Source organism: Cryptotermes secundus, unplaced genomic scaffold (assembly GCF_002891405.2).
Source record: "Cryptotermes secundus unplaced genomic scaffold, Csec_1.0 scaffold72, whole genome shotgun sequence".
NCBI classification, from domain to species: Eukaryota; Metazoa; Arthropoda; class Insecta; order Blattodea; family Kalotermitidae; genus Cryptotermes; species Cryptotermes secundus.
In genome coordinates this window covers 1,437,817-1,462,086 of record NW_019730103.1, presented here as the reverse complement: position 1 = coordinate 1,462,086, position 24,270 = coordinate 1,437,817, and the positions used below count along the sequence as shown (strand labels likewise).

Here is a 24,270-nt window from a genome sequence, read left to right as displayed (position 1 = left end):
GACCTCTTGTCAGAGAGGGCGCCCCAAATGGACAGGACAGCAACTATCACAAAGAAGAAAACACCTTTTCATGAGCACTAGCTGGGGCTCGACGACGAACAGACTGACTGACCGTCAGTCGCAACATGACTTTGACAGTTACACACTTGAACGGTCGTAGGCCTGACAGCGGACATGTTTAAGCCTCTGATATGTGCGTTACAGCATTATCCGCTGTTGTGGGACACTGTAGGTGCTGATTACAAAGATAAAAACAAAAAACAACAGGCTTGGGTTAAGTATCGAAGAATATGTTTGAAGATTATGACAACCAGTCTCAAGATCAACAAAAACTAATTGGTGAGTACAATACCACGCTACAGCGGGTACTTTGTATTGTTCTAATGTTATTGTTAACGGATTTTACATTGGAATATGAAGTTAGGCTTTTTCTAAATCCTCTTAAGCTGCCATGGCAATTTACCACTCTTACTAACAAAATATTTAGTCATTATACCTCGAAAACAATGGGTGATTTTATTTACAACTAAACGATTAACGGTAATCCATTCTTCTAAACCACAAACATTCACGGAATGATCCAAATTGAACCCATCTGGATCATTTAGAATGTTATGTAAAATACAATAGCATTTTACAATATCTACTGCAAAATCAACGCTTACATCTAGTGGCGTGTGAAGTATTCTCCATTTATTTGACAGAATGCCAAAGGAACACTCCAGATAGTGTCTAGCTCGCGATAATCTGTAGTTGAAGACGAGTTTCTCTACGTGCAATTGTGTACCGGAATATGGTCGTAACAGATGCATAGACAATGCAAATGGTTCGTCCCCCACAAAAGCAAATGGTACTGCTCCATTACTTCCAGGAAGCTCTTTAGGTCGAGGAATTTTTAGCAGGGCGAGCTCCACTTGTTTCCAAAGTGTAGAATTCTTGAATATAGTAGAGTCTGAGTCTTTGCCGAAAGAACCCACGTCAACATAAATGAACCTGTAACTTGCATCGGCTATTGCGATTAACCCAATGGAGAAATAATGTTTGTAATTCATGTTCAACAACTCACTCCGTTCATGTTTTAATTATACGGATATGCTATACCAAGGCTATACATCGCGAGTATATGGGATGAACCCACCGTTTTCCAGTCTTCCCTTCTTTCAAATATAAATAAACAAGAAAAGTGAATGCTACGCTTTCTTCAGGCTCCATTGCAGAGAAAAAACTACGCACCTCATTCTGCAACTGTGTGGTGACCTAGTCGAAGTCAGTCATAAAGTACGAGCGTTACAACAGATGTATTTCCTTCGCTCATGAGGCCACAGCCTTAGCTTTTATAGACATTTTAAGAATGTACAATGGTGAAGTAAGGTTTATTAGTCAATTCCGATACATGGAGTGTCTTAAATTTCGATAACAAATATTTGTTGATAATAACAGTATACAAACCAATAGGCAGGCAGAGTGTAGGGTAACCGGTGAGGTAAAGGAGCCGCATGACTGAGGCTGTGACAAGCTCGTGTCGCACCGGGTTACGTTGTGCTAGATCTGAGGCCTTTACTGCACGGACACTGCGGGCCGCCTGGGGGTGAACTTACCGGATGATCTAGGCCAGTGCTTCACAACGATCCCAATGCCATATTTCGCAGTGGCCACGAAAATTTCACCAAAATAAAGTTAATAAAAAAAAAAATCAAATTTGTCAATACATATAACACAGCACCCCAATACTTCTTTCGTGTGTTATCTTACGTAGAAGGGACACACTCCATTGTGCTTAAATAACAATCTCAAATCTGGCAGATCCAAGTACCGATAAAGAGGGACTCCCAAAGTTTGATACACTTTATTTATATGTCCATATTTTGTTTTGCTTTTTCATTTACATTGCTCACTCCACGTACAGTAAAATTATTTACTTAAAAAACTATATTTTCGACACTACTTGCATGTGGCAGATTGAAATTGTAAATTAAACACGGGTAATAAATGGTGAAAAATTGTAATGACTACTGGCACTAACGCCCGTCACGGTAGCCGCCTTGCCTAAAGGTGGGTATACATGAGCGCGCCGCTGCTGTAATGCAATATAGATCGAACGGGTTTCACGACTTATTCACTCGTGTGTTTGTGTGTTTGAACACGCGCAGCGCACGTCTCAAATACCGCTCAGAGATCCGGTTGCTGTCGGTTTTTCTGATGAACACAAAGTGATTCGTTGCCGCAGTGTGGTCGGGTTCGGTTGCCATTTGTCTCGTGAAGCGCGCACGTCTAAAAACACGGAGTGGTCAGAAGAAGATATTTTGGGGCACATAGTGGCATACAAATCATTCACTGTACTGTGGAATCCCAGAGAAAAAGAATATTACAAAAAGAAAGCTTCCTCGTCTTCCATGGTCGTGTGGACGGGGAAGACAGAATGGAACAGAGGTGCTCGCGGCTTGGGCGCCCCATTCAGTAGGTTCGTTGCGTACGCTTCGCTTGTTCGAGGTGCACCAAATCACTCGGCGCATCACTTGTAATGCTGCGTTGCAACCGTGGCGCGCTCGTGTATCCCCACCTTAAGGCATGCACTGTCTTCGCTCCATGGAAAGCGGGATCGTGGGTTCAAAACCCACTTAGGGCATAGATGTTTGTGTGCGTTTTTCTGTGTTTGTCTACAGGTAGAGGCCTTGGGACGAGCTGATCACTCGCCTAAGGAGCCCTACCATATGAATAAGATCTAGAAAGACCGAAGTGAACGGATTTCACTACAGCCCACTGGGGCTGTAGTGCCAAGGAAAAAATAAGTAGCACTAACGGTAAATACACTGCTAAATCTGATTATCACATCACCTGTCACTTCCTGGAGGTGTGTTAACGTACATTGCGAGTGTTCTGTATGTTTCCGTATTAGGAATTGACCCATTTATACCTATTTACATCAATATGTTGTTATAGACGCAAATTTTTTAGGCATTGTCAATAAAGCGATGGGTGACAATTTAATTTCATATTATTATTGCTGTGAAAATAAATTGTATAATACAATTTTTATGGTTTATTTCGGGTGATTTACCCAGAATGTCATTTTGCGTCCACGTATAACAATTTATTCTATTTGGCCATTATTTAGCAAGGTGTTGCGTTAATTCCCTTGAATCTTTATGTAACAAAACTGTATTGAAATTTTCTAGTATGTCCTCGTTTCGTCCTCATTTTTAAAACCTAAAATATCATAGAGGTACTCTGATTGGTACTGTCTTGAATTCTGACCTGGTAACCCTAGCCAAAGGGTAAATAGGATAAAATTTATAACCTTAGTCGAATAGTGACCACTGTGGGTCGCGATACAACGCCGGAGAAGGCCAACCCCTCATATCATCATGTTATTTTAGAATAAATATTGATGTAAATGCTGTCCACAAATGATATTTTTTAGAAAATTGAAAATAACAAAACTCAGTGCCTATTCATTGGCAGCTTCATTTTAACTACAAATATGTCAATTTGAACGTGTAACCGCCTCCCACCTTCACTCACAGGGTTAGGGTGGACACAGCTGCTCCTAATGAGTCGTTTAACGACTCCGGAGAATTGGTCAGCGATGGGCCGCGGCATATCTCAAGCAGTTAGTCCCTGGCTTCCCACCGCGGCGGCCCGGGATCGATCCCGGATTTGGTAAATTGGGCTTTGTGGTGGACAAAGTGGCGCGGGGTCGGGTTTTCTCCGAGTACTTCGGATTTTCCCCGTCAGTCTTCCTTCCGCAAAATTCAGCATCACGATCACCAGGGACAAGCTACAATAGGCCGCAGATCTAGCACAATGTAACCCGTTGCGACACGATCTTCCCCCAGCCTCAGACAAGGGGCTCCTTTACCTCACCGGTTACAATACACTGCCTACCTGCTGGTTTGTATTCGCTTGTTAACAACAAATATTTGTTACAGAAATTTACGACACCCCATTCTATCGGAATTAGATAATGAAACACATACAGGTATATCACTGTTGTACATTCCGGAAAATGCCACGAAAGCTAAAGCAGCATTTGCCAACTGAAGCGACCCTTAATTAAGTATCAACATTCGCGAACGAACACACTCCTTTGGTATAATTGTTGGCCCCGAAAAGGGCCGGTTTTCATCTAATATTCCTTAGCAGCAGCCACCTTTCCATTTTTCATCCTCACTTCGTCTTTGAACTGTTTTCTTTCGGAGTCTTGGGTTTAGCTGCAGTCCTTTTCCGCATGTGCAAAAATTCTCGGTAACGATGTTGTGCACAGTGGTCTTCGGAATACTGAGAGTCTCTGCTATCATCCGAAAACTCATTCGACGATCGGTATTTAAAAGATCACAAACACGAGACACACTTCTGTCACATTTGTGGGTTGACGGCCGTCCAGACCGGGGGTTATCATTCACCTTTTCCCGACCATTTTTAAACAACTTCAACCACCTGGAGACTTGAGAATAGGAGAGAGCAGAGTCCCCGTAGGCTTCCTGAATCATTTGATGGGTGTCGGCGAGACTTTTGTTCAGTTTAGCACAGAACTTGATCGCGTAGCGTTGTTCGATGGTTTTCTCCATAGCCCGTCGTGACACAGGCACTAACAGGAGATTCACGGACACAGGGATCCTGACGATCCTAGAGCTCAGAGCAGACTGAGTTGGGAGCGTTGTGAAGCTAAGAGCCCCCACTCTTTCCCAGATGGTCTGAAACCAACCAGGAGGACCGGGAGGAAAAAACAAATTGAATTACTTTCCGAACAAACCCTGTATTTACAGTTGAATCTTAATGTTTAATATACAGGCCTATGTCAGTCTAGGCTCAGTAGAGCAAGTCAAGGTCAAAGTCATGTTACAACTGACGGTCAGTCTGTCTGTCTTGGTGTCGAGCCCCAGCTGGGACTCATGACCAGATATTTCTTTTGAATGAAAGTTAATCTCTTGACTATGTGGGGCGCCCTCTGACGATAGGTCGGGTCTGTCATTTATCAGTCAGTCTGTATTAATATGTCCACTGTCTGTATTTACATAAATTTACAAATCACACTTATTTAAAAGAGTCAAAGTCAAAGTCATGTTACAACTGACGGTCAGGTAGTCTATCTATCTTGGTGTCGAGCCCCAGCTGGTGCTCATGACCAGATATTTCTTTTGATGAACGTTACTGTCTTGTCTGTGTGGGGCGCCCTCCCTAACGAGAGGTCGGGTCATCGTTTGTCAGTCAGTCTGTATTAATAAGTCCACTGTCTGTATTTACATAGATTTACAATACACACTTATTCCTTACTTCTATGTACAATATATACAGGCCTCTGTCAGTCCAGGCTCATTACAGCAGATACACCATATTTCGAGAATTATTCTCTACGACGGCAGTCTAGTCACTTGAACGGGCGAAACCTGACCGCCGCAAGNGCCTCTTATACTCTCTGTGTCGGGCTTCGCCTTGTCCGATGTTGCGAACATTCTCATTATCATGATTTTGTATGACTTCTGCTTTTTGCCTGCATAATTTTGTTATGTAATCATATGCGTATGGGATTTTGAATGCCATGTGCAAATCGCGGACCGGTGTACGCCTTGGAAATTGCCAATGGTGCGGAGAACTTTGTTTTGCAGGCGCTGCAATTTCACTGGATGGGTGTCTGCCGCAAACTCCCGGGCGGGACTAGCATAAGTCATTACGGATCTAATAAGAGCTTTGTGGAGGGTCAGTTTAATGTTAGCGCGCAATCGCTGTTTTGAATTGGGAATACACTCTAATTAATGTTCTGAAGGCCTTGGCTACGATCTTTTCTATGTGCAATCTCCATGTAACGCTCTTATCGAAGATTACACTTAGATATTTTGCACTATCTACAAATGGAATATTTTTTCCATTTTGAGTAAGAGGAGACTCAGGCGGTCGACGACCACCGGAGAAGTTGACCCGAGTCTTTTCTTCATTACTTTTTATATTCCAGCACTCACTACAGGTCTCCATTGAGTTGAGACCGCTCTGGAGTTTTCTAAAAATAAAACCCTCCTTGCGATCTGTCGAATACAGGCAGGTGTCTAACTGCTGTTTTGGATTCTTAAATAGATTAATGCATAGGCTGCTGCACATTCCTACACTGACAGATGTCCCTGTACATATTAGAATTAAAATTTAATATCAATTATATTGTGAAGGGTGTAAAAAAATGTCTATATATATATATATGACATATATACATCAATAAGGCGTAGCAAGTGAACAACAATTAAATTACAAAAAGATACCAACCACTCCTTTTATCATTAAGGACAAACGAAAAGGGAAAAAAAAGGTGTACACTCAAAACAGAAATATGGACATGGGTCCCAACTGGGCTCGATGTCAGGGGTAACCGCGCTGGCTGATTGTCGGCAGAATTTCTGCTCTGCACACTTACCAACGTTTCAATATCCTTAAACAACAAAACGGGAAATCCGGATACAGGTGACGGGACGACGGCCGCCGCCATTCGAGGGTACAGAAAAGCTGTGACGACTGTCAGCAAGGCTCCACGTTCGTTCTAGCATAAATGCGTTCCTCGAAAATGAAAGCACGCTATGACTTCAGTTAAGAAGTGCGCGCGTGCCTCGTATGTTGGGATCCATTGGTTTATTTCATTTTGTGCGCTCTTGTGGGCCCAGCCAGCTGCATTTGCAAATTCAAGCAACCCTGAATTTAGTTAACAGAATTCGTGAGGGAACAAACATACAAACACTCCTTTGACATAATTGTTGGCCCTGAAAAGGGCCGGTTTTCATCTAATTTGCCTCGGTAGCAGCCACCTTCCCATTTATCATCCTCACTTCTTCTTCGGACTGGATTTTTTCGGGGCCTTTGACTTAGCTGCAGTCCTTGGTCGCGGAGCCTTGGGTTTCTTAGTTGGCACCTTAGCAACCTTCTTCGCCTTGGATGGCAATTTCTTGCCTTTGGCAGGGGACGCCTTTTTCTTCTCGGGCACCTTCTTCACAGACGCCTTTTTCGGAGCCTTCTGTTTGGACTTCACGGACTTTTTCTTCTCCTTGGGTCCCGCGGAACGGTTACTTCCGCGCGCCGGCGCATCGGTAACTGCAGACCTCTCTGGCTTAGCGGCTGCGAGCCTGAACGACCCAGATGCGCCCTTGCCTTTAGTCTGCACCAATTCGCCAGAAGCAACAGCAGTTTTCAAATACTTCTTGATGAACGGAGACAACTTCTCGGAATCAACCTTGTAGTTGGCCGCAATGTACTTTTTTATCGCCTGCAATGACGACCCACCTCGTTCTTTTAAACTCCTAATAGCATTTCCTACCATCTCTGATGTAGGAGGATGCACTGGTTTGGTGCGTGGTTTTTTCACAGAAGCCTTCGCCTTCTTGGGTGTAGCCTGCGAAGGATTTGCTGCCGCTGGGGCAGATTCTGCACTGTCCGCCATACTCAAACTTCAAGCACGAATTACGAGAAATGATTTCACTCCCCGTGCTACATCTGCCTCACTATGCAGCAGAACGGACCGCGTAGAGAACGAGCATGGTGCTCGTGAGGCAATGAGACATTCACGTGCTTCCTTACTCAGAATGCTAATTTCTTTCTGTGCCCTCTTCAGAAGTTTACGAATTACTGTACCTCCGTGATGTTAATTGATATCTGAGGAATGCTCCTTAACACTCACATCTGCCTGAGCAGGCTTCATACCTGCTACAGAGCACTCCGAATCGAACCCTACCTTAGCAGCCGCAGTGTGACCACCCGGGATTTCAACGTATCCTAGGGCAACAGGGCTCTCCACATATTTTTTCCCCAGCTGAGACATTTAGCCCCATCCATTCCCTAGACTCACACAAATTTCTCACTTCCTATGACTGACGAGTGAGCCTGGAAAGGTAAGTAAATGTTCCACTGCACGGAACATACTAAGCGACATCGGCTTTCGTGTATTAATTGCTCCCAATCTCATCCAAGCTCCTTAAAATCCACAACCGCACCTGTTACAGAAAAATGCTGTGTTTTCAGTGCTTAACCGTCCCCCTCACTTTACAGCGTCGGTCATATTCCAGTACAGTCATTAATATTCAACTATATAGGCCATGCACACGCCCGCCTCGCTGGGGACAGATATTCGTCGTGCGTATACAGTTCATTTCTTCATATTTCTTGTACTCTGTCTCAGAATCTAGGGAGTACATGCATTATAATTTTAGGTATATTGCGTTTGAACGTGTGCAGTCATCACTACCAACAATTTTGAGCCGCAGTGTGAAGTTGACATTTGCGTACCACAGTAGAGGATATATATGACTGTGGCGTTTGGTGAGCTATTCCAGAAAAATAATTCCCAAATTCTTTTTAATAGTCCTAATTAAGTTTACCCTGGATATTTTAGCTTCCTGTTTTAAGGCTTTTGCTTATATTATTACGCTAGGTTTCTAGAGTTTACACCTGTACCCCTTAATAGTTCACTAAGTGCTATTTTACCTACACCTGTTATAATGAAATTTAAGGAATCCCTGTCATTACAGACCACTGTTTTTTTCTACAATAGGTGCAAATTACAGCCACTCATTATTATCGAGTTGTGTCCAGATAGTGTTCTTTATCTGTACCACTCTGGTATGACAGTTTCTTTGAACACCTATTTCTTTTTTTTTCGGATGAGTAACTTATTTATTAACAATCAGAATTACGTACATTCTATAGGTTAATGGTTTCGCTAAGGACTATTACATGTCATGAGAGGAAAATGTCCATCGACATTACCTCTTCAGAAGTTGATTTGTTTTATATCAGGTCATTTGGCCATTTCTTTTTTAATCATCTATTGTTGATTGGCTCCCTGAGTGGTTGCAATAGTTCGTTCTTGTGGGTTTCGATTTTGCTCATGTGTTGGCGGCTTCTGTCCAGGATGATTTCTTTCACGAATTTTAATTTCAAGTCTTGATGTAGGGTTTCATTTGACACATACCAAGGTGCGTCGACTAACATCCTTAGGATTTTCGATTGTGACCTTTGGATAATGTTGATGTTGGACTCACTGGCACATCCCCAGAGTTCAATGCCGTAAGTCCAAATTGGTATAATTACTGTTTTGTATATAAGGATTTTGTTTTCGAGGTATAGTTTTGATCTTCTGCCTATAAGCCAGGACATCTGCTTGGTCAGTAAATCTATTTGTTTACGTTTTTTTGTTATGTGGCATTTCCACGTCATTTTGCAGTCTAGATGCATTCCGAGGTATTTAACTTCTTCTTTGCTAGGAATAACGGTGTTATTTATATGGACGACTGTTGGTTTCGTTTTCCTTAATGTAAAGGTAATATGAACAGACTTGCTTTCATTTATCTTTATTCTCCATTTCTTGAGAGTCATGTTGCAACTGACGGTCAGTCAGTCTATCTGTCTTGGTGTCGAGCCCCAGCTGGGGCTCATGACCAGATATCTCTTTTGAAAGAAAGTTACTGTCTTGTCTATGTGGAGCACCCTCTCAGCCGAGAGGTCGGGTCTGTTATTTGTCAGTCAGTCTGTATTAATAAGTCCACTGTCTGTATTTACATACATTTACATATACACACTTACTCCTTACTTCAATGTACAATATATACAAGGCCTCTGTTATTCCAGGCTAGGTACTGCAGATTATTCCCTTTTCTTCTTCTTCTTCTTCTTCTTCTTCTTCTTCTTCTTTTCCTAGTATTATTAGCTATCACGGCAGTCTAGTCACTTGAACGGTCGTATGACTGATCGCCGCCAAGTTTAAAGCCTCCTATACATTCTGTGGCGGGCTTCGCCTTGTCCGATGTTGCGAACATTCTCATTATCATGATTTTGTATGACTTCTGCTTGTTGCCTGCATAATTTTGTTATAAAGTCATATATGTACGGGATTTTGAATGTCATGTGCAAATCGCGGACCGGTGTGCGCCTTGGAAAATTGCCAATCGTGCGGAGATCGTTGTTTTGTAGGCCCTGCAGTTTCACTAAATGGGTGTCTGCCGCAAACTCCCAGGCGGGACTAGCATAAGTCATTACGGGTCGAATAAGAGCTTTATGGAGGGTTAGTTTAATGTTAGCGCGCAATCGCTGTTTTGAATTGGGAATATACTCCAATAAATGTTCTGAAGGCCTTGGCTTCGATCATTCTATGTGAAATCTCCATGTAACTCTCTTATCGAAGATTACACCTAGATATTTTACACTATGTACAAATGGTATGTTTCGTCCATTTAGAGTGGGACAAGACTCAGGCGTTCGACGACTACGGGAGAAGAAGAGCCCCCCCCCCGAGTCTTATCAAAATTAATTTTAATATTCCAACGCTCACACCAGGTCTCCATTGAGCTTAGACCGCGCTGGAGTTTTCTAACAATAAAACCCTCCTTGCGGTCATTCGCATATAGACATATGTCGCACGCAAAGAGGGCCAGGTGAACACCATGAGTTTGGTGGGCATCATTTATGTACAAATTGAAAAGAGCAGGGGAAAGGACAGTACCTTGTGGCACCCCTGCTTGGATTTCCCTTGGCGTTGACATTTTGCCTTCAGCCGAGACCCTGAATGTACGCTGGGAAAGAAAGGACCCAATAAGCTTGGTCAAACAGTTCAATAACTCCAATTTTGATAGCTTATACATCAAGCCTGAGTGCCACGTGGTATCAAAGCTTAGTACTGTGACGTGCACGAAAACCAAACTGGCTTGGGTTGAGCAGGCCTCTTTCTTCAATATGTTTACGGAGGAATTTCAAAATTACTTTTTCGAATAGTTTTCCTGTCGTGGACAGGAGGCTGATCGGTCGTAAATTTTGAGGGAATTTTGGGTCTTTACCGGGTTTAGGTAAAGTTGTTCCTTTTGCTTCCAANCAATCCCTATGAACTCGACGAATCAATCGAAACTCGATGAATCCACGAATCTCACCACGAATCACCAAATTTTCCTCGGCGCTGGGGCAGGTTTTCTCTGAGTACTTCGGCTTCCCCTGCCGATCTTCATTCCACCAATTGCTCCACAATCACCCGCACCTATCATCCGGGGCTGGTACAATAGGCCAGAAGTGGCCGCAGTATAAGGAACTTAGTCCCACCCCTCTAGCAATAAAGAAAAACAGGGATCGTATTTCTTTTGAGACGTCACGTGGTCGAAATTCAACTGAGGAGCTTTCGTCGAAGGCAGTCAGCAGAGCTTGGACTCAAGCCTCCACCCGCCACTCATGGTCAGTGTCACACAATTTGTGCAGCGTAAACAGGTTTTCTAAGCAATTTTCAATTCGATTGGATTTTTAGATAGAATAAAATGCAGGTTCTAAATCATCATGAATTGCAGTTGATAAGCTAACATGACGCCGATGTTTTAAACAGCCCAGTACCAACAGAATACAGATTAAGTTTTTCTACTTTGCTTCGTTTGAATTGTTAGCAATTAGCATTTCTTGGTGCTAGTCGAAAGAAGCTAGCACCGAACGATAACGCGCCTCACACTGAGTGGCCCCACCAGCGCCATGGCTTTCTTAATTTAGCTAAACCCCTGAATACACACCATCCTGCACTAAAGCTAGCTGGCCACCGCATGGCAGCGCCACACATGTCTAGTCCTTCCTGGTTACAGTTTTTTTTGTACTGTCTTTTAAGATTCAATTCCAATAGGACCTTGCACTCTTCCCCACCACTTACTCTAAGCTAAGGTTATTCCACTCCAACTCACTAGCCAATTCTACAAGCAGAGGTGATGAAAAAAACATCAACCAGCCAATTTACCAGACACCAACCACTCCGTAACCACTAACCGCTCCACTCAAACATCAAAAGCAGACTACCACTCAGTTGTATGTTAATATTTGACGAAAATTGCGCTTTTATGGGGCCAGAGTTTACTTGGAGGAGTAATTCCTGTTTTTGTCTAATGGCTGCATATTTTTAAGTATCAATTTAGTTGAGCAGTCATAAAATTACCCAAGGAGGCGTTTTGCCTAATATTCAGGCTCTACTCTTGCTGAAGAAGACAGAAGGGAATATGTAATTGTCCATTTTAAGCATGGAATCACAAAATGACAACAATGAAAGAACAGCACATGACTCCATGTACAGCTCACTGGAAATGAATGTCTTATGTTACATGTGTGGTATGTGTACGTTGTCAAGTCACTAACACTGTAAACATGACAGATGTACATTTTGTTGCTGAAAGGGGAAGGCTGTAGTGATAAAACACAAATAGGCATTCAAATCATCCATTCCAAACTCCAGTTTCTTTCTAAAGCGTCCCTAGTATAAAATACTTTTTTGACCATACATGTGATCCTGCTGTTGCTGGAACACCATTGAATTGTTGCAGTTCGTTAGAGAAGCATTTCTGGACCCCTCCTTATAAAAGGTGGAATGGGGCAAGTAAAACTCATTTTATTTTATCCAGCATGAGTCCTGATGGAGTTATGAACTTTTCTCTAAACCTCAGAATGATGTAGATTGTAAAGGGTTCTGATGATGGTGTATAACACTCAGAATTACTGGATTATTGGACTTCGTCCATTAACCGGTATTCTAGGAACTAGAAAAACCGTTTCAGAAAGTGGACCTGTTTCTGTCCTCAGGTGAGATGAGATGAGATGAAATGAGCATAATTTTGGATTGGATACTTTTGTATGGAGAATTGTGTCATTTGTGTTGCCTTGCAAATTTTTTTTTTCTGATGGTGTTTGGCAAGGGACTGCTGATGGACTAGAGGATAGGAAGTAACAAGTTACACTGTCACACTTTGCAGTTCAAGATGACAGCAAAGAAGGGGGGTTTAAGCAATTCCATTAAGAGTTGTTGAAATAAATTTTCAATTTAGCTCTTTTATAAATGAAAAGTTGTTCTAAAATATTATGAATGTGCCTTTTCTATGGTAGTGTATAATGTCCATGCATTAATTTATATTCTCACAGGCGTTTCATTTCAAGGATATGTTGTGCTGAACCTAATTTTGGTTATTTGTAATACCTTTAATGTACTCTTTGTACCTGGTTTCAAACTTTCTGCTGATTTGGCCTAAGTATATCTTACTGAAGTCAGAACACTTCAATTGGTGTAGGGTCTGTTGTTACTGTATATACTTTTTTTCTTTGGTTCAGTGACATGTTTTTCTTCTGGGTTTGTGATATGTTACAGGAATTACATGGATATTCATTTTTGTGCAAAATGTGTTTATACATATATGCAGTTCTTTCTTTTTGTCAACACAGTATATAAGAACAAAGGTCTGGTAATGTGGACTCAAAATCCTCGAAACACGTAACCTTTTAATTAACTTTTCATTATTTTACAATAATAGTTATTTGATTGAAATCTATACATACATGTACAAATATTTAAGAAATACAACATGAAGGTAGCCATTCACTTTTCAGTTCATATTCTACTTTTCACCAACTAAGATAATAAAGTCAAGGATAAAATGGATCAAAACACACACAGCCTTTTTCAGAGAGTTGATTCAGCTAGTCCAACTGTGAGATGAACATACAAGCTGTAACAAAATGTGCTTTATGCGATAAAACATAGGGAAATATACCACAACCTAGCATTACTATGAGTATACAGTATTTCTGTTATGGTCTATCTTGTATTGTTTTTACTGCAATACCCGTTTCCCCTTGTTTCTCTTCTCATGAGATATTCAGACAACTATTTTGCATTCTCATTTAGAGTACTGAGCTGAGATTGTAAAATTATGTTTAAACAGCAAGTTTTCTGTACAATACCTATGTGAGAAATAAATCATATAAACTACGTAAAAGGTTTCACTCTAAGCATATTAGTACTGGAATTCAGCTTGTTCTTGACCCAGAATTTACATTTTTTACTGGTAAAACTTGGTTGCACCTAAGTGGGTTTATCAATTTTCAGAACAACAGATAATGGACCAGTATTAACCTCAGACAGACTTCTGAAGTGCACTTTTAATGTCAGAAGATTGTTGTGTGGTGTGCAATTACAGCTATATAAATAGTAGGAGCCATATTTTTTTTTAACAGGGTATTAATTCAGAGCAGAATGTCAGTGACATTCTTTGGTCCTTGTCCAAATTATGGAAGAATAATGGAAATATGATTTTATGGAAGATAGTGCTACAGCACACATTTCTAATTACATCATTAATTTTCTAACCAGTTAAGTGGGTATGACATCTTAACATGTCATGCACTCCTCTGTATTGGAATGGGTATAACAATTCTACATGTCACACATTTCCAACTACACAAGTGTTGACAAAATGACAGCAATGCAAATTTGTACGTTGTGCTTACTAGACCTTATAGTTATTTCAGAGTGTGACAGGAGGTGCTGATTGCTTGATAGCTGTCCTGGGTTCGAGTTTTTGTGAGTAAACACTATGGCAGGTCATAGCATGAAGATGGTTATGACTAATGAAGTGTTATATGAACTGTTGCAAGAGAATTAACATAGTGATATTTCTGAGTGTATATAGCAATGGCCATGAAATAAACATGAGAATTTCATCCTGGGGTGAAGAAGTGTCTGCTATGATGAAGAAGAAAATGTCAGTGACAAGAGCAGTATGCAGTACAGCATATGGACAGTCAGGTGGTAAGTGACCATGTTTTCAATTTACTGGCAAGCCTGACATGCATGGTGATTTAGAAGACCCAGTACTGAGTTGTTTTCAATTTACTAGCAAGCCTGGCATGCATGCTGATTTAGAAGACCCAGTACTGAGTTGTTCTGTACACCAGAAATTGCAGAAGTAATCGCCAAAAAATGTTTAGAAAATGTGCCTAATCTAAAACTAAGCTCTAGGAGCCATCGCTGGAAGGAAATGAACCAGAAACTGTATAACAAGATCTGTTCTTCCTTGAGAAAACTTCTGGAAATACCCTATTTTTGGACCTGCTCAGTGAGATGAGGTTTCACCTTCTACTCAAGTTGCTTCGTTTTGTTGACAACAAAAAGGGTCAACATCATGAAACAAAGTACAGCTGCGAAAACTGCAGGGTGGCCCTGTGGCAGACTTCTAGAGGTGTGAAAGGGGATTGAGATTCAGCAAGTGGCTAAGAAATGTCTGAATATATGATTTTAGTGGCTAGAGAGTGTACTATGGACTTGCATTGAATTCTGCGCCTTCACAGTATGTGCCACTGGACTTGCAACAGTGTTTCCCATGGTATAATCCTTTTAGTGATGATTTCATATTCTATACAAGATAGTGCTTTTGCAGTCCGTGTTTGGAAGAACAAATAGCTTTTGTTGCACAAATCAATTATCCAAAGTAGGCTTCAACTTACAAATGAAGTACAAATTCAGCCCACGTGGCAATAAGAAACATCTGTTATGAATGACGGAGAGCTATAGTGATGTCACAATAATCAAACATGTGACCGTGTGTTTTGGCTGGAGGTAATTTTACCAGTCAGCTTCTACAATCTTGTTTCCTTTATAAACACCAGACACTGGTCAAGACTATATGCAGTGAGTGTGCATGGGTCAGATATTCCTTTGTGATCACTAGGGACTGGATTTTTATGCCCTAATAATTCCTAAAATATGTATGCATTTATGCATGAAAAACTTCCAAAATATGCACATAAAGTATGAATATAAAAAGTTCATACCAAATATTAAAATTGATTTTACACTATTTTGAGGCCAACAAATCAACATTTAAGTTGATTTTATGTAATCACTGAATGACTCACTTGCAATGAAAAGCTGTACTTATATACAAATCATGCAACAAAGCGAACATTTTTTCATAACAATTTAAAAAACCAATGGTAGCCACATTTAGCCCTCCAATCTTTCCTCAACTTCTCTTCTGTTGCAGTTCACAGTTACTAAATGTTTTGGGTTTTCCACAGTTAGTCATCTTTGTCTCATAAGATGTCCTTATAGAGGGAAAAAACTTCTTTCCACATCACAGGAACTTAAGGGCACATGTACAAAATCCGCTACCTGCTCCACTGTTTTTTACTCAGCAGTTCAGTATGTTTACTGCCTAAAATTTCTTAAATTTCACAAATTTGTTCATATCCTGGATTTTTTTAAAGAATGCTGTGTACTTTTTCCTTTACTACTTCACCAACTCTTCCAGGAACTGAATTCAATTTAGAAACAGTGGTTTTGATTACACTGAACGATTGATACAAAGTAGTATTGCTATTGCTTGCCTTCAGTGAGGATATGGCAGATGGAAGATGAGAGAAGTGAGCAGATATATGGGAAGGATTAGTTTATGGTTCTGTGTTTTTTTTAGAATATCTTGGGTAATCTGAATGGATGCTGCACTTTTACAATCAAATGTATTCATGATATTCCTAACTGTTCCTAAGTGTGTGGTATAATAACTCGCTGCACAAAGCCAAATGTTCCAGTGTGTTAAAATTGGTTACTGCAGAAGTGGAATGTTTGGTGTTACTGCTTTAAAGACTTCTATTCTATATGGTGCTTTAACAAACACCTTCTTCACAGAAGACCACGGTGAAACCCATGGGCAAGGCAAGTCAAATGTGTCATATTTGGAAATATAACTTCTAGAGCAGTACCAGGTTAGATCATATAACTTGCGGCATCAGTCACAAAGAGCAATACACCCTCATACTGACTGCCATTCAACCATTCTAAGTTTATGAGAATTGGGGGGGGGGATTGCAAACTGTGGAGCTATTACTAGTTTCAAACTGCTCCACCACAAGAAGATATTGGGTAGATTGTTTGTTTTCATTAAGGGATCCCACTAAAGTATTTGCAATAAATTGTCCCTCATGGTCTTGTGTTTCATTGATCCACACAAAATTATCTTAAATCTTATCTCTTATGTTTTCAGTATATTCCTGGTACTCATTTCTGTTAGAGGCTGAGTAGACCCCAGGGCCATAGTACGGCTGGAAAGATTAGGTAAATTGAAAACATACGCCTCATTGGGATTCAATCCCGTGACCTTCCGGCTTGTAGCACAGTGCCTCAACCAACTATGCTACTGTGTGACCCAAATTCATACATATATCCAAATGAGCATACTTTCTGGTTGCAAGAAAGAAATACGCATTTGCATTAAAATCCAGTACCTAGCAATATGAATTTGGAACTGAAACGCATGTCAGTGGCAACAGTGGTGTGCTTTTTGAGAATAAAGCCAAAAGTATGGAATTTTACTAAGATATATATTGTGACATGTGGGCTGTTTCTTGGAAGCGAATGGGCCAGTGTTGCCATGGAGAAATTGATTCCTAGAAACCAATTCACTACAAAAAGTGTTTCTGTGTAAATGAACAACCAACAAACATTTCCTAGGATACCGCTAGACTATATACGGTCCGTGCAGAGAAGGATGAATGAGTCAGAATGCAGTCATCATTCAAGTCATTCACAGTAGGAGAAAGTCTAGAAAGAAGACACTCATGGTGCAGTAAGGAATGAAGCAAGTCTTAGACAGTCATCAATTGAGAGCTGTTATAATTGACTGTGATTGAGATATATTGTAACAAGTGCAATAAATAAAATCACCCAACCCAGAACTCACTAGTATTTGTCACAGAACCCTGGACACGTAGTAATACGTACGAGTAAACTTTAATTTAAAGGCTATATAAATGAAAATATAGGTATACGAATTATAATAACTGGGTTTCAGAGACTTTTTACTTTATAATGTTATGACAGATGGTTCAGATATTGAGTTTTAAAAAGGGAACAACAATTATAAAATTAAATGGCGCAGTAAAAAATTTAAATTTTCAGCGAATTTTAACATTCAACTGTGCCATAGGGGGGCAAACAACAGCGTAGTTGGTACAGGCACTATGCTACAACCCAGAAGGTCACAGATCCCTGACAATGTCATTGGACTTTCTCAATTTACCTATCCTTCCAGCTGCATTACTGCCTTAGGGTAGACTCAGCCTGTACCAGAAATAAGTGCCAGGAATCTTCCTGGGAGGTAAAGGGCCGCTGGCGTGTAAGGCTGAGAACACTTACTGCCATCTGTGAGCCCACTATTTAGAAAATGCGGGTGCCTCAATGTCTCACACCCCTGTGGGACTTCATGGCCTGTTACAGAGATAGCTTTACCATTTCTTTTATATGTGGGAGAGAGAAGAGTAGAGAATATAAACACTTAACTGGTTAAATGAGGCATTTGAAGCCAGACTGATAAATCATACATTGTGGCCTGCAAGCACTCCAGACTCAATGACTGCAATTTGTAACTGTGTGGAAACCTAAAAAACCAAAGTGCATTAAAATACTCCCAGGACAATGCATGAATTTTTACGATATATCAAGTGTGTGTAACAGCAGAAGGCAGACATTTTGGGCATCTGCTCATACTGTGTTGAGTTACTCTTAACAACCTATTTACTTTAAAAAATACCATCCCTGTTTATAATGTGTGGCATATTAGCCAAGAATTCGGGGTTTTTGAGAAAGATTGTGCCATGCAAGATGGGAAATGTATACAAAGACTTGACCAGTAAATATGAAGGAAATAACCGGGAAGGGTAACAATTAAATGGATCTTAAAAGAAACATCACCACAGAGTGTGGACTGGGATTCATGCTAGGATAAGCATCGGTGGTAGGCCCTTGTGTTCTAGTTCCATACCAGGCAGAGAAATGATTGACTCTCTGAGCTTTTCAAGAACTCTGCTCCATGGTTAGAACTGGTTACTTAATTAACTTTCAACAGTGTCAACACATATGTTACACAATAGCAAATTTTGTCACATAATATACACACAACTTTTATATTTCAGAAGTCTAAAATTCATTAATTGGAGATGTGTCATAAAAAGAAACCAATTTCTTTGTAACTATGTTTAATATCAAATGCATTCAAACAACTTCGTTCTGTTGTATATAATGTGGACAAACCACACAAGAAATGCTGACATACTTATTACATTCATCCTTTGACTTAATGCCTAATAGAAAACTTTGTGTCCATGGTTAACATAATCACAAGCCTAATTTAAAGACAGATATCAAAACTATATTATTAAACACATACAAATTACCTATCACAAGAAATATGCTTCCTGCCACAATGTAGAGGATTTTATAAATGGCCGTTAAGGAGAGCACTAACTAATGCTATCCAATGTCACATAATTATAAGTACATATACTGTCATGAAAAATATGAATTTGCAGCATGACATTCAGTAACTTTTTTGTATGTACACCATATCTAATGTCTTTTCATTCCACAGTTCATCACTTGAAACACTTGTTCTCTTTGTGTGATTAAAACACAACTAATGGAATACACTCAGTTAATAAAAGGCCAGTGGTGAATAAATTTGTCATCACAATTTCTTATTATGCTCCTATTTAGTTCATGTGAAAACAGTCACAGGGATTTCTATTAGTATCTAGTACAGATAATTTGTATTCTGTGAACAATGGCAGAGACAAATTTTAATTTTCTGTGAACTAAATGTTACAAATTAATTTAGACTGATAACACACAAACGTCTTCAATGCTTCTGATGTAGGACTTGGCTCAAAATTTTAGTTGGGACATTAAAGCCTGTGTCAGTTTTAGCATGATTTAGTGGCATCCAAAACAAGATGTGCAATACTGATGAATTAAAGTCAACTAATCCTATGAATGTATCCTTAACAAATGTTTACAGAATAACATATAGGTGCCTGCAATAACATTTCTTTTAAACTGTGAAGGTTACATACATAAGAACCAAAACTGAAATTCAGTTATAGAAGCAGAATTGCAACCGAATAAGATCAGCACATGTACCAAGGGACATAAAAATGAAACAGCTGTCATGAATGTCTGATATGAAAATATCTGTATGAATAAAACAATTAATATAGATCAGCATGATTCAGAGACCTTGACCAAGATGGATTCATCATTTGGAAATGGAACAAGCCTTATAGTTCATAAAGACAATATTTAAAATAAGCTTCACAGGAATCCACAGGAAGGGAGGTAGACCTGATCTGTAAAATCTTCATTACACTATCCTTCAAAATTACTTCAGAGATTCTGTACAAGCAATAAAAGATAGAAATCCATTTTTCTTTCCAACATAGCCTCCTTTGAAATTTAGTCCATGCCACATCCATTACGATATAAATCAACTAACAGCTATGCTGATGACAGGTTAGAATAGGACTGATCTGTCAGTGCAAAAACCCTGCTTTTTGCCATACCACACATAAATCAAGAGAACGAATGTCCATTAAGAACAAACAGAAAATTGTTAGCATCAATAAGTACTTGGCATGTGTGTAATTAACATAATCTCTTCCAACCCTATAACCTGTTAACTAACTGTAGAGGATAATATGATACTTGGATATATAACAATACTCATTTAAAAAATTTTAGGGTGCTACATCTGTGTTTATCTATTACCCTGTAACAAGGCTTTCCTTTGTTTCACCAACTGAAGAAACTGTTGAAGTTTCAGTCTTCTTACTATCAACTATCTGTGATGCTAAAATGTTGACATCTCCTGGTCCCATTGGTTTCAGTATTTGTATACTATCAGTACTGGAGTTACGTGAGAGCTGAGCTCGAAGAGGACGGATGGTTTTTAGCTTGGTTGTGCCTCCATATGTGAAGTGGACATCAGAACATGTATCAAGAGGATGAATATGACTGGTTGCTGCTGGTGATGTGGGAGTAACATTTCCACTGTCACTGCTCTCACACTGAGAGGTTTCAATAACTGTATGACTACCATGAGTCCCAAGTTCAAACGAACTCTGAGAAGACTTCAGTTTGAAGTGGGGGACAGGCAGAGGCACAGAATTAGACTTCTCATAACTTGCAACATCTGAAAGTGGAGAGTTCTTAGTAATATCCACCGTTGCTGAAGCACTACCATTACTTGTACAGTTTGCTGAGACATTTCTTTTTAAAACAGTTTCACTATCTGTCACTTCAGATAAATTATTTACAGCATTTAATCTCTGCTGCTTAATTTGATTATGAGCACTAGCAAAAAATGATGACATTCCAGATAATTTTGTTGTTAGATTTGGTGAGCTGAGAGTTGACTTGAGAGGATACGGCATATCTCGAAGTTTCTCTTCACCTCGCTTGGGTTTTGTGGAGATTTCACTGTCAGCTGAGTTTGTTCTTACTTCTGCAATGTTGCATCGAGATGAATCTTCACTTATTGTAAGGGGCATGACCTTTTGAAGTGGGTTCTCTGGTTTTGGGCTTTTGAGTAGACTCTGGCCTGCGGTGCTGCGTCTGCGTTCAGCCACAGAAAGCTGGGCCACAACGCGACGGATCTCACCTGGTATCTCAATGACTGAATTAGTTTCAGCTAGGGATGCTATGAAATGCCCCATTGTGGCCACACTAACTTCAAGGCTGCGAACCTGTGATTCCAAGCGTGCCAGGGATGCCTGCTGGTGTGCACGACTCGTCTCCAATCGGTGGATGTTGCTTGTGGCAATCTGGGAACATAACAGTGGACTATTTGAGCTTCTCTTTCCATTGGAGGTGCCAGGTAATCTGTCAATGTCTATTATTAAACATCTATCAACTAAACTCTTGACAGCTTAGTATCAAATGGTTCCACAGTCTCACACGCAATACATCTTTCTAGAAAACTTACTGAAAGCTATTCACTTTATAAGTTTTACACATCACACAAATTTAATTTTTTAAAAGTCTTTCACAACATGTTTCTATCAATACGGTCATCATCGGGCGTTTATAATTATAGATGAGGAAACTGCCATGCTTCCGTATCTGGACTTTGGCTATTAATATATGGTTCCCTCTATGTGCATGTGTATTAGAAGTGGCAGGTTCTCCCTGCAGTGTTATGCTGCGTGTCTTATTTTACAACTGAAGGCATATGAGAACAGGGAGCTCAGGAGAATATCTGGACTGAAGAGAGATAATTGCATAATGAGGAGCTTAATAACTTGTATTCTGCAAAAAATGATTAGTATGATCAAGTTAAGGATGATGAGATGAGCAGGGCATGTAACATACATGGGGGAGAAAAGGAAAGTCTACAGGTTTCTGGTGGCAAAGTCAGAAGTAAAGAGACCACTATGAAGACCTAGATGTAGATGGAAGGATAGTATTTAGATGGATCTGAAAGAAATATGATGGTGTGGTCTGGACTGCATTCATATGGCTGAGTACAGCAGCTAGTGGCATGCTCTTGTGAACGTTGTAATGAAACTTTGAGTTCCATAAAATGTTTGGAAATTATTGCGAAGATAGGCAACTGACAGCTTCTCAAAAGGGCGCCGATCCATGGAGTTAGTTATACAACAGCTTATCTACATGTTTTATGGCCTGTTGATGAACACCAAGGCTGAAACATGTACCTAAGTGACTGTACATAATAAGAATTCCATGCAAGGTTGTGTTAGTGATGCATATGTGTACTAGAAAGCATATATTATATATATAAACAATGCTGAAATTTTCATATTAATTGGGTAGAAGGGTTAGGATGTGTCTCTTAACCCATCAGCATGGAATACCATACACTTCATGCTGCATAGCTGTCACCTACAAGTAGGGAGTGTTGTGCATTACACGCACATGAATGCTTGTANTAGGATGTGTCTCTTAACCCATCAGCATGGAATACCATACACTTCACGCTGCATAGCTGTCACCTACAAGTAGGGAGTGTTGTTGTGCATTACACGCACATGAATGCTTGTGCTTTGTACTGCCATCTCATGAACAGTATTTGAACCACATGGATTCTGCTTGCATGCTTTACAAAATGAAGGTTCAGACAATGGAATGTCAATTGGATCCACTGATTTTTCTTCCAGTAAATGATGTTGGATGCCACTGTACATTAATTGTTAGTAGACATGGTGTGAACTGTACAGTGCTCAGCATAAGAGGAAACTTCAGAATGCTGCAATTAAGCTTTACCTCTCATACTTGGGAGAGGTATGCATGAAGTTGTGTTCAGAACCACTACTAAGATACCCACCCTCTTTCTATGGCTTTAAATCATCTGTTCAAGTTGCACAAGAAACTGAAAGACACAATGAAAAGGAAATACTCAGAGTGGTTAGCAATGGCATATAAACATGCACTGCATCTGCTAAGGAATTTGTGCAAAATGTCATCTGAAACTGAAGCAACAACATTTGTTATCTCACTCTGAAGAACTTTAGCATGGAATGGGTGTGGTTTATGATGAGAATTTCATTAAAGTAACAAAAATAATTTGGTACTATCAATTTCATAATCTTATATATATATATATATATGTGTGTGTGTGTGTGTGTGTGTGTGTATATATAAGGAAAATTGTCACATAAATTGACAGCTTTGAGCACTGTAACCTTTCCATAACTTCTGCACCACGTGCACGTGCAGTTTTGCTTCCTGCAGCATTTTTAAGTTGATCACAGTGGCCAAGCAATCTAAAGCATAAAATGTCTTCACCTGCTTGAACACTGGGATCATGAGTTCAAATCCCACTCAAGGCATGGATGTCTGTTTGTGTTTATTCTGGCTTTGTGTTAGGTAGCGGCCTTGTGGTGGGCTAATCCCTGCCCAAGGAGTCCTACCAACTGTCTTATTTTATATTTTCAAACACTGGACTAGCGCTTTCTAACGGGCCCAACTGAGTAGGTTTATCCTTCCCTATCCACCTGAAGACGGAGACAGAGCCAGTCTCCTTCGTGGTCTTTTGTCTTTTACATACCAAATGATGGGTGAAGTCAAAAATAAATCAAAAGAAGTACAGTATACACCATCGTCAGAATCCTTTCAAGTCTATCAAAAATAAGTGTTAGAAATGAGCTTTTTATAAATTTCGCAAATTTTTGTTACGTCAAAGTTACATTCAAACAAGTAGTTAATTTAATTTTAAGTTTATTTTCATTATAGATCGGAATATAAACACAACAATTAATAAACCCCAGAAAGTGATTACCTCAAGCTGTTCCTCAAGAGCTCGATTCTGTTGAAGGAGTGCTCTGTTTGCAGCCTCAGCTTTGCGCAATGCCTCCATCTCTTCTGGGCGTGGAGATGACATTTCTTCCTGCAGCACATGGTACTCCACCTCATATTCATGCAGTTGTTTGCTCACATCCATTGTGAATACCTGTGAACACAAAATGCTTATGTAAGTTTTGAGGTTTTCACGGCGATGACAATGAAGAAAGTTGTCTTCTGGGTTTAGGCACTGTGTATTCTTCGTTTTGGCCAACGTTTCGGAGGAACGTAGCGCCTCCATCTTCAGAGCAGTTGGATAGCTGCGGAGAGCAGTAGCTGTGGTGATAGGATGTGGAAGGTGCTGCTTATATACGAAGTAGGCAGGGGGGGTGGTT

At 40.1% G+C, this 24,270-nt stretch overlaps 2 protein-coding genes across 8 annotated transcripts in view; both read right to left on the bottom strand.

Annotated features, from left to right (window-relative positions):
• Nucleotides 1-6,739: 6,739 nt before the first annotated feature.
• On the bottom strand, nucleotides 6,740-7,433 carry LOC111866015 (histone H1-III). The gene has a single exon (XM_023854495.2). The coding sequence runs from the start codon at nucleotides 7,412-7,414 to the stop codon at nucleotides 6,803-6,805; it is 612 nt and encodes a 203-aa protein (XP_023710263.1). The 5' UTR covers nucleotides 7,415-7,433; the 3' UTR covers nucleotides 6,740-6,802.
• Nucleotides 7,434-17,972: 10,539 nt separating this feature from the next.
• The window catches only part of LOC111865992 (TBC1 domain family member 4), a 95,270-nt gene continuing 88,972 nt past the window's right edge, over nucleotides 17,973-24,270 (bottom strand). For all 7 annotated transcript variants that reach the window (XM_023854453.2, XM_023854451.2, XM_023854454.2 and 4 more), the window contains 2 exons: nucleotides 23,874-24,044; nucleotides 17,973-21,399 (listed from right to left, as the gene is read on the bottom strand). In XM_023854453.2, the coding sequence (XP_023710221.1) occupies nucleotides 20,341-21,399; nucleotides 23,874-24,044 (1,230 nt within the window). In that variant the 3' untranslated portion in view covers nucleotides 17,973-20,340. The remainder of the gene's footprint in view (nucleotides 21,400-23,873; nucleotides 24,045-24,270) is intronic.